This window comes from Nyctereutes procyonoides, unplaced genomic scaffold (genome assembly GCF_905146905.1).
Source record: "Nyctereutes procyonoides isolate TBG_1078 unplaced genomic scaffold, NYPRO_anot_genome, whole genome shotgun sequence".
Lineage (NCBI taxonomy): Eukaryota > Metazoa > Chordata > Mammalia > Carnivora > Canidae > Nyctereutes > Nyctereutes procyonoides.
Window position 1 is genome coordinate 22,615,402 of NW_026575139.1, and position 10,346 is coordinate 22,625,747.

Genomic DNA, 10,346 nt, shown 5'->3' on the forward strand with positions numbered 1-10,346 from the left:
TCAACCCCTGGGTGCACAAGGACGCTGGGCTTTATGGGTGTTGCCCCCAGGCAGGCTCAGCTCTCGCCCCCCTAGGCTCCCCCACTTCCGAGGCAGGGGGTGGGGGGTGGGGGAGCAGACGAGGGCCAGGACGTGCACCTCGGCGCTCCATGCAGACCCCCGGTGGGGGGGGGTCAGGCGGGGCGCCCCAGCCGGCTCCCGCGGAGAGGAAGGGGGGCGCCGGTGCTCGGGGCGGAGAGGGGTGGCCAGAGCGCCGCCCCCAGGACGGGAGGGGGGCTGGCGGGTTGAGGGGTGCCCGGCGGCCGTCCCCGCCGCCGCCTGGCCCCCACTCGCCGGCGCCCCAGTGGGAGGACGGCAGCTGCCCGCTCCCTCCTCCCCGCATCCCCGCTACCTGCCCAGTCCCCGGAGCGGAGCGCGCGGAGGCTGCGAGCCGGCGGGGCCGAGCCCACAACTTTGCAGCCTCGGGCAGGGCGAGCGCCGGCGTCCAGGGCTCCTCCGGTCGGCGGCCCGAGCCCGGTGAGTTCGCTTCCCCAGCCCTCTGCGGCGGCGCGGGGCGGCTTCCCGGCGTCCGGGAGGCGGTGGCCGGGGACCGCGGCCGCCCGCGCCGCCTGCCTCGCTGGGGCTCCGGGCCGGGCCGCCCTCCGCCGCGGGCGCCGAGCGGGCGGCTCCCCGCGCCCCCGGGCCGCCCGGGGGGCTCGGCGCTGGGCGCTCGGGTGCGGGGCCCGCCCGCCGAGCGCCCCCCGCCCCCGCCCCCGGCCCGGCCCGGCCCCGGCCCCGGCCCCGCGCCGCCTTCCCCGGCGCATCTGGAGGCTGCTCCCGCGCCCCCCTGGCGACCGGCGCGGGGAAGACACTCGCTTCGCCCGAGCGCGGAGCCCAGGGCTCCCCCGGGTGGGCAGCGCCGCCCCCGCAGCCCCGCAGCCCCGCAGCCCCCGGGCGCCCCGCAGCCGGCCCCGGCGACCGCCTCCCCGCGAGTCCGGCCGAGCCCCGCCGCCCACAGCCCGAGCCCCCGCCGCGCCGCAGGCCCCCGGGGCGCCCTGGCACCTGCGAGGGGACCCCCAGGTGGTCGGCCGCCCCCGCGGGACCGCCCAGGCCTCGTCGCTTCCGCCCGGCCGCGGTGCAGCCGCCTTCCCAGAACTTTTCTTGGCGCCCGGGGCTCGCCGACTCCTCAGCCCCCGGAAAAGTTCTCTCGGGCGCTGGGAATCCCATTTCCCGGCGGCGTCCGAAGCTGGGGAGCAACCAGGGCGGTGGGGGCCGGGGGGCGTGGTGGGGGGATGCGGCGGGGGTGCGGGCCGCCGGGTGCAGGGGGGTGCGGGCCGCCGGGTGCAGGGGGGATGCGGCGGGGGTGCGGGCCGCGGGGTGCAGGGGGGATGCGGCGGGTCCGCCGGGTGCGGGCCGCGGGGTGCAGGGGGGATGCGGCGGGGGTGCGGGCCGCCGGGTGCAGGGGGTGCGGGTCCGCCGGGTGCAGGGGGTGCGGGCCGCCGGGTGCAGGGGGTGCGGGTCCGCCGGGTGCAGGGGGGTGCGGGTCCGCCGGGTGCGGGCCGCGGGGTGCAGGGGGGATGCGGCGGGGGTGCGGGCCGCCGGGTGCAGGGGGGTGCGGGCCGCCGGGTGCAGGGGGGTGCGGGTCCGCCGGGTGCAGGCCGGCGAGCGTCCCATCCCCTCCTTCGCGCGGGGCGGGCTCGTTGGCACCGAAAGGGTTTCGGCGCCATCGGGGTTGTTTGGGTTTCTCGCTCCAGGAGGATGGGGGGAGGGCGCGCTGGGGGGTTTACATTTCGTCGCTTCAAATGAGAACGCTCTTTGCCAAGAAAGAGCCAGGGCAGCCAGCGACGGAGAGATGGGCGGACCGGGACCCGCTGACACAGGTATTCCGGCTGCGCCCCCCCCCCCAGCTCACCCGCTGCCTGAGCGCCCGTGTGAATGTATCGATTGTTGTAATTGATTTTTTTTTTAAAGCCAGGTGGCAGCGGCTGCGTGTGTAATACAGATATATGCACACACAAACAGATAGCCAGGCGCACACAGCTTACACCGTCATACACAGAACACCCTCCACTCAGCACCCCCGCCCCACACACACACACCAGGGACCTACAAGCACAGGAATACCTCCAAAGAGCCTTGGGTGAAGGGTGTGGTCCTTGGGTATTGCCCAGGATTGGGTGGGGGTGGGGTGGGTCAGAGGGCCAGAGAAAAGGAGGTGAGGCAGGACTTCCAAAAGGTCATTTCTCTCTGGTCCACCCCAAATTCTTTGCTTTCTCCTCCAAGGGAGTCTGAAGGAGAAATCCCAAACCTGGGCTCCTTTCCTCTGCCATAGAGGAGCAGAGCCCCAGCCCCATGCCCCTCATCCCCTCCAGAGAGCAAATAAGGCCGGGCCTCGCCTTCCTTGTGCCTGACCCCAGAGGTCGCTCAGATGTTCAGAAACCAAGGGAGCGGGCACCCCGAGGTAGGGCCTGCCCCCCCCCCCCCCCGCACGCACCCAGAGGCACTTTCAGTCAGGGTATCACACCTGCTTGGTCTCGGGTTAGGGAAGAGGAGAGGGCTGATCCAAGGGACAGGGGTGGGGGGGTTGGATTTGGGTGGGGTGGGACGGCCAGACTGCACCCCCCTGGACACCGCAGTGAGTCTTCCTCTCACCCTGGGCCCCTTAGGAATGTAATCGAGGATGCTGGCCCTGAGGCTGCTCAACGTGGTGGCCCCCGCCTACTTCCTGTGCATCTCCCTGGTGACCTTGGCGCTGCAGCTCTTCCTCTTCCTGCCCAGCATGCGCCAGGACCCCGCCACCGCCCGCCTCTTCCCTCCCGCGCTGCTCCACGGGGCGCTCTTCCTGTTCCTCTCCACCAATGCCCTGGGCAATTACGTCCTGGTCATCCAGAACTCCCCCGAAGACCTGGACGCCTGCCAGGGGCCCCCGGCCAGGAGGGCCCCGTGCCCCCCACCCAGCACCCACTTCTGCCGAGTGTGCGCCAGAGTCACCCTGAGGCACGACCATCACTGTTTCTTCACGGGCAACTGCATCGGCGGCAGGAACATGCGCAACTTCGTCCTGTTCTGCCTCTACACCTCCCTTGCCTGCCTCTACTCCATGGTGGCCGGCGTGGCCTACATCTCCGCGGCCCTTTCCACCTCCTTCGCCCACCCCCTGGCCTTCCTCACGCTCCTTCCCACCTCCATCAGCCAGTTCTTCTCCGGTGAGTGGGCCTCGGCAGGCAGGTTGGGCCCCACGCAGGGACCCTCCACCCCTACCCCAAGTTTGCCACGTTCAGCAAAGAAAAACACAGGATGCCCAGTTAAATCGGAAGGGTGGATGAACAATGCATGACTTCTTAGTAATAAGTATGTCCTAACTATTGCATGGGGCATACCTAGATTTTAAAAATTCTGTTATCGAGGCACCTGGGTGGCTCAGTAGGTTAAGCTGCGGATTCTTGTTTTGGCTCAAGTCGTGATCTCAGGGTTGTGAGAGCGAGCCCTGCTTCCAGTTCCATGCAGAGTGAGGAGTCTGCTTGATGATCCTCTCCTTCTGCCACTCCCCCCACCCATCCACCCAGGGTGCTCTCTCTAAAGTAAATAAATCTTTAAAAAAATAAAAATTCTGTTATCTATCTGAAATTCAAGTTAACTGGGCATACTGTATTTTACCTGACCACCTTGCTCTTCACCCCCAGTTCTCATTCATCGTCCCCTCCTTGCTTGCCACTAACCATTTGCGCATAGAATCTCCTGGTGACCCAGGCAATACACTCACTCTCTGCCAGACAGGACTGGGTGCTGATCATCCCTCCATGCAGCTTGTGCTAGCCATCCCTCCATGTAGCCCATGCTATGACCTTCCTCTGCCTAGACTCCAGTCCTGCTCACATATTCCCCCAAGGATTTGCCTTCCAAAGGTCTTGCCAACCAAGCACAGTAAGCCAGCAGGAGGCTAAGCCCTGCACTCTTGCCCATGTGTTTGTCCCTACCAGGCTGCTTTTTAGCCTAGAGATGGCTTGGAGCAAAGGGCACCTGCTGCTGGAGATGTGCCATGTTGAATGGTTCCATGTTCACATCACAGAGCTATGGGACTGGCATGGGATTTGACACTCCGGGAGGCTCTCACACTTACAGGAGCCAGGCATGTGGGCCTTCCCACTAGCACTCAGCTGAGCACCCTGTGGGGTCTGTATTTGATATGGTGTATCTCAGGGAGAGCTCTTTGATTCCTGGCCTAGAGGGATCTGGCTCCTGGTGGCAGTTCTTACCACTTTACCTGGACTTGAAATTTGCCCCTACCTCATTTCCTTCCATTCCATCCCTACCCTGGCTTTTGACTCCAGCTGACTTGGCTCTTATAGTTGGTAGCATGCACGCATGAGTGTGCATGAGATTGTTATCTCCATCTCTCAGATGAAGACACTGAGGCTCAGATGGGATAAAACAGCTTGCCCAGGATCTTACTACTACCAACCAGCAGCCTCTGTGCCTCCCTCAACCCCAGGTCTTGAAACAACCCCTAGCAGCACAGGGAATCTAGCATGTTTCTTCACCTACGGACTTTTCAGGGACAAAGAAAGACATGGCTATTTCCATTGGGAGCCCAAGACTGTCTTGATGTGCCTGGGCTGGCCACTCACAAAAGTTCTGCTCCACTCTGAGGGAAGCCATCATGTTGGTCTTTGTTGGGACTGCATCCTGGTCCTTCGCAGGAGTAGAACTGTTGCGCCATCAGAGTGGGAACTCCGAAGCGTAGGAAGGCCCCAGCCGTCCCAGCTGTAGGGTTGCCTTGAGGGCTGATGGCTGAGTTCGGCCCAGAACTCAGAGCTTTGGGGCCTTCTGGATCCTGGCATGGGCACAGGAGACTGCTAGGACCAAAATAACCAGGACGGGGGTGGGTAGGTGGGCGGGCCAGGGGGTGGAGTGTGAGCACAGGCAGGTGGAGGGATGAGGAGAGCCAGAGAGAGCCTGATTACACTTTCTTTTCCAAGTAGCTTCATCATATCAAAATGAATGGTTCCAAAGGAAGGATCTTGAAATGGTTTGATTTGAGATAAGCCTGGGCTTGAGGCTTGTCCATATGTGCTAGGTTTTGGAGACAGGACAGAAAGGAAGAGGAGCTCTTGCTTTGATCTGGGCGGGGGGAACAGAACCAGTCAGTACCTACCTTGGGGCCCAGATCCCTGGTGCAGCAGCAGGGTGAGTCCCGCCCCCTTTTCCAAACTCCTCATACCCACCGGGGAGAGGAGGCCAAGATTTCTAATCTCCAACTCTCCCATTTCATCCATCTATCCATCCTCCTCCTTCGCTGACCTTTCTTCCCGCCCTGGGCCAGCCCTTCTCACTCCCTGCAACTCACCCCTTCGGCTTCTCCCTTCCTATCTCCTCTCTAATTCTCAGCCCAAAGGGCTGTGGGCACACCCTCTCTCATCTGCTCAGGAGGGCAGGTGGACAGGAGGCAATAGGAAGGGACAAGCTGTTTAACAGATTGAGCTGTCCACAGCTGCGGTACTGCCCCGAGTCAGAAGTGCCAGCATAGCAAGGCAGGTTTTCTTTCATTCAATCCCCACAACAAGTCTGTGAGGTAAGTACCATCATATCCATTTTAAAGGCTCAGGAACCAAAGGCTCAGCAAGGTTAAGTTGCTTCTAAACCAACATGACTAGTGTGACTCTAACCCGAGATGGAGACTCAGGGCTGCTAGCCCCTTAGAGCTAGCTCATCCTCTTTCCGCTGCACCGCATGGCCTCCCTGGAGCTGCCTCTGAAGCTGCTTCTTGATGAATGAGCCACTTTGGGAGGGAGGGAGGTTCTTGTCCCTGGATGTCTATTAAAGATGCTGGGTGACAATCTGTCAAAGGTGTTACAGATGCCTGGTAGGAAGGAGAGGTGGAAGGATTGGATCGTGTGACCGTTCAGGCCTTTCAGGAGAATTCTGTGATTTTTCTAAAAGAAGCAGAACTATTATTAAATAATTCAAAGGAGCTGAGGCAGCCAGGCTGAGCAACTTCAAACACTTCAAGGGAAAGCAGGTCCCCAGAATAGCCTTTTGTAGCTGCTGCAAGGGGCCAGGAAAAGGCCACAAGGTCTTTTCCGCATGTCTTGATTTAGTGCCAGAAAAAAGCCTATGGAAAACAGCTTCCATCAGCCCAGGTTTATCCGTGCAGCTGAGTTGCAAGGCAGGCCCTACAATTGACAGATCTGATGTTCTCACGTCCCAGCTAGAGGGCCATCTTTGCCTGTCAGCATTCCCGGAGCCCAAAGAGCAGTCCCAGGATCCCTCATCCTGCACGTGGCTGCCTGAGCTAATCTATGCTGACAAGGAAGAAATGGGTCAGAGGGATGGAACTGGCCTATGCAAGCTGTCCCACTGCCACCCTCATGCCAGCTGAGGGGCTGCTGAAAACGCCAGCTGGAATGAGCTTTCCATCCCCTGGGCAGCTGGACTTACTTGTCTCTGGTTTTGCAAAGAGAAACGTGCCATCAAAGCTCCCAGGGCTGGGGGCAAAAGGAGGCTGCTAATGAGAAAACCTGAATCTGGTCCATATCCTCCTGGCTGCTGAGTCCACCGCTGCTCAGATCGGACAAGTTGTAAAAGCCAAACCCTTGAGGGGCCTGGAGAGACCAGAGAGGAGGTGGGTGGGGCCAGGGGAGGCTAGAGAAGAGGGATTTGGTTGAGATTCGCAGAGGCAGAATAGGTTATAAGGTGATGTCTCTGGAGCAGGAACCTTCATCTCATTGGAAGGGGTGGTGGTGGACTTGTCGTGCAGGGAGAGAGGGGCTAAGGAAGGCTTTTGAGTTCCCTGGTGGACCACCACCCTCCCGCTGGGCAAGTTAAGCTGGGGGTCTCTACCATGGCTGCAGCTTATCCAGTCTTCAAGTCCTGGAAAGAAGGAGAAAGCTTGGTGGTCTTAAGAGTTAAACGTGAGCCCTTCTTGGATGTAGTCTCATCTGTGAATGACCCTCAGCAGGGAACATCGCACTATGAACCAGAATGCTAGCCACATTGTACATCATTTCCCTGAATCATGCAGGGATTACTAGAATCCTATGGAATCATTCTACAGATGAGCATTTTACAGATGAGCAAAACTGCAACTAAGAGAGATTCAGAAACGTGTATGAGACCACAGAGCTGAGAGATTCAAGCTAGCATGGACTGACCACCCCAGATCTGAAGAAGGGTGCGGGATCTCTTACTCAGTGGGTTTAAATTTTTTTAAAAGATTTTATTTATTTATTCATAGACAGAGAGAGAGAGAGGCAGAGACACAGGCAGACGGAGAGGGAGAAGCAGGCTCCATGCAGGGAGCCTGACGCGGGACTCGATCCCGGGCCTCCAGGATCACACCCCAGGCTGCAGGCAGCGCCAAACCACTGCGCCACCGGGGCTGCCCACTCAGTGGGTTTAAAAGCAATAATAAAAGTGCCGATTTGGAGGGGTTTGGAGAGGTCCTGCCCAAGGCAGGGAGCTGGATTGATGACCTTGGGGACCTCTTCCAGCCTTAGCAAGCTCTGACAGGCAGGACAACTCTGGCCAAATGCTCTAGTGGCCACACTGTCCTCTTGTTAACATTAATGACTGAATTATTCTCCAACTCAACGCTCTGCGCTGCCCTTGGAGCTTGTGACTTATTCTTCTTGATGACTAGGCCCTGTTCTCCATCATGCTGTCACTTTCTGGAGACCTCCCAGCCAGTGCTCCCAGCTCCATAGGAAGATGGCGCTGCAGTCAAGGCAACTGCCCGGGGAGCCAGCTCCCTCTCTAGCATCCTCAGCTCACCCGCCTCACCTCCTGAGAAAACATCTCCCTGTTTCCAGACCACACAGAGAAGGCAGAGGCATTCGGCGGCGTCCCGGACTCTGAGGAAACATCAGCGGCTAGGCACTGCCCAGAGAAGCTTCCTTTTCTTCTGCTCACCGCCCCCAGTCCTCCCCTCTCCCCTCTGGAGCCATCCACACCACGAAAAAACTTAGGTCAACTAGTTCATCCTTCCTGTCCCTCGCTGCAGCGCGGAGATTGCTACAAAATACAGCTTCAGTTCCATTAATCTCCCGCTCTCCCTAGCGGAACGCACAGCCCGGGTCGCAGTTGAGTACATGGCCTGGGTGTAAAGCGATTCTGGTGTGTCCCCCTCTCCCCCCCCCCACAGGAGCTGTCCTCGGTTCTGAAATGTTCGTCATCCTCATGCTCTACCTCTGGTTTGCCATCGGCCTGGCCTGCGCCGGCTTCTGCTGCCATCAGCTGCTGTTGATCCTCCGCGGACAGACCCGCCACCAGGTGCGGAAGGGGGTGGCGGTGAGGGCCCGGCCCTGGCGCAAGAACTTACAGGAGGTCTTCGGCAAGAGGTGGCTGCTGGGCCTGCTGGTCCCCATGTTCAATGTTGGAGGTGAGAGCTCCAAGCAGCGCGACAAGTAGCAGGCATTCCCATCATTTCTGTGTGTGTGCGTGTGTGTGTGTGTGTGTGTGTGTCTTGACTCCTCCTGAACATAAGACCATGGCACTTTTGTCTCCACCCATGACCCGATACAACCTTGAGCTGGTAAGGTTCTAGCATCCGCCCCTGGTCTGTGGCATGTAAGAGAACAGTGTTGGCTGGTGGATCGTGGCAAGCAGGAAAAATGCCTCACCTCACCCCCACCCCCAGCCATTGCTAGGCTCCCAGGAGCCAGCCAACTGTTAGGAGGCCCCTGCTTTCCCCCTCTGCCTGGTTCATCCACCCTTTCCTATGTCTCATGTCATCACTGCTATCAGCTAGAGCTCTTCTCTCAGACCCATGTTAGGATTGGAGAGTGGATTCTTGCTGTTGGTAGGATGCTCTCTGGGGCCTAGAGGCTGGCAAAAATGTTTAAAGTTATCATGTGTAAGAGGTAGCCAAGTTGGCTCTGCCAACTAATAGTGAGGTGAGAAAGGAGGGGTGTGTTCTTATCCTCCCTGTGGAATTGTGAGCAGTGGAAGGGAAACTCAGTAGTTTACTGCTCCAACGCCAAGTGCCAAGGCCTTTTCTCTGGGAGACAGCAACCAATGGCCAGGGATTTCTAGGTGCTGTCCCCTGCCAAGCCTGCTCCGGCTAGCCACCTCAGCCCAATCTGGGACCTGCCTGGATGCTTCCTTTCCCTGGCATTCTTCCAGCTTTCCCTTCTTGATCTCTAGCCCCTGGGTCTTTTCTACATTCTGGGGAGGCAAGGAAGAAGGAAAGAAGTACTGATAAATGAGAGAAGCATGAGACTGCATAACCATACCGAAGGGGATGTGTGTGTGTGTGTGTGTGTGTGTGTGTGAGAGAGAGAGAGAGAGAGAGAGAGAGAGAGAGATGAAGAGGAGGAGTTTTGTTGTGAAAACAGAATGCTTAGGGGAGGGAAGGGGAGAGGCCACACAGAGGTTGGGCAGTGGGATATTTGAGGAACAAGAATGAGAAGAGCGAGTGGGTTCATTTCTGAAGGACATTCTAGCAGCTAAAGCTGTTCAGTGTTTGAATGGCTGCCTGGGGAGGCAAAGAGTGCCTCACTGGAGGTATTCCAGCAGGGACTGGCCAGTCATCTGGCAGGCATGCCATGGAAAGAATTTCTGCATAGGGTCAAGAAACAAAAGATCCTTTCCCACCCCCAAGATTCTGGTGTCCTCTTTGTGATTGCCTGGTCCAGAGGCAAGATTATAGAGATGCCTGTGAATTATTTGCTTTCAGGAAGGGGGGAGCAGGCATGGAGAAGCCTGAAAATCATGATGCAAACTTTCAGGATCCTACTTAGCCACTGAAGAGGGAGTCTCTGGATAGACAGGACAACCTAGGTATTAATGCTGGTTGAGGAGGTTGGCATTTGAGGAAAGGGAGATGGAGCAGTGTCGGGGCAGGTGGGGGCAGGGGTGGGAAGAGCTGAAAGGTCATGCTCAGCTCTGAGAGGTGAGGTTGGGGGAGTTGAAGCTTGGGAACGGGGGAGACCAAAATGTAGGGGTGCAGTTGTGAGACCATCTCTGCTTATCTAATTGGTTCGATGGGGACACTGCTGTATGTTCTAGGACCCAGAGGATCAAATCTCTGGGAAATATTCAGGAGTGGGGACAACACAAGTACCCCTTCTGACTGTATACCAAAGTCAGTCTGCCATACATGCAGGCAGCAGGGCTGAAGTCCACAGCCTACAGTGTCCAACTGGTGGCCACAGCAACTCCAAGCATCGCCACACAACACCCTGAGATCTTGAGCAGAGTTGGGGAGGACTTTACTTTGGTCCTGCCTTCATGCCCCTTATAGGTCTAATGTGGTAATAGCATCACTGGCTCACACTCCCTCCCATATCTATTTATTCATTCATCCATCCATCCATCCATCCTACATATATTTATTGAGTGCCAACTATATGCCAAGTCTCTTCCAGGCA

General features: G+C 58.5%; 1 protein-coding gene across 1 annotated transcript; it reads left to right on the forward strand.

Annotated features, from left to right (window-relative positions):
* The first annotated feature begins 307 nt into the window (after nt 1–307).
* Nucleotides 308–9,804, forward strand: ZDHHC22 (zinc finger DHHC-type palmitoyltransferase 22). The gene is made up of 3 exons (XM_055304142.1): nt 308–516; nt 2,646–3,185; nt 8,120–9,804. The coding sequence occupies exons 2-3, from the start codon at nt 2,660–2,662 to the stop codon at nt 8,383–8,385; spliced, it is 792 nt and encodes a 263-aa protein (XP_055160117.1). The 5' UTR covers nt 308–516; nt 2,646–2,659; the 3' UTR covers nt 8,386–9,804.
* The last annotated feature ends 542 nt before the right edge of the window (nt 9,805–10,346 follow it).

Excerpts from the sequence above, each read along its gene's own strand:
- ZDHHC22 (XM_055304142.1), top strand. The coding sequence starts at position 2,660 with ATGCTGGCCCTGAGGCTGCTCAACGTGGTGGCCCCCGCCTACTTCCTG. Across the intron at positions 3,186-8,119 it reads CATCAGCCAGTTCTTCTCCG|GAGCTGTCCTCGGTTCTGAA; the intron begins GTGAGTGGGCCT and ends CCCCCCCCACAG.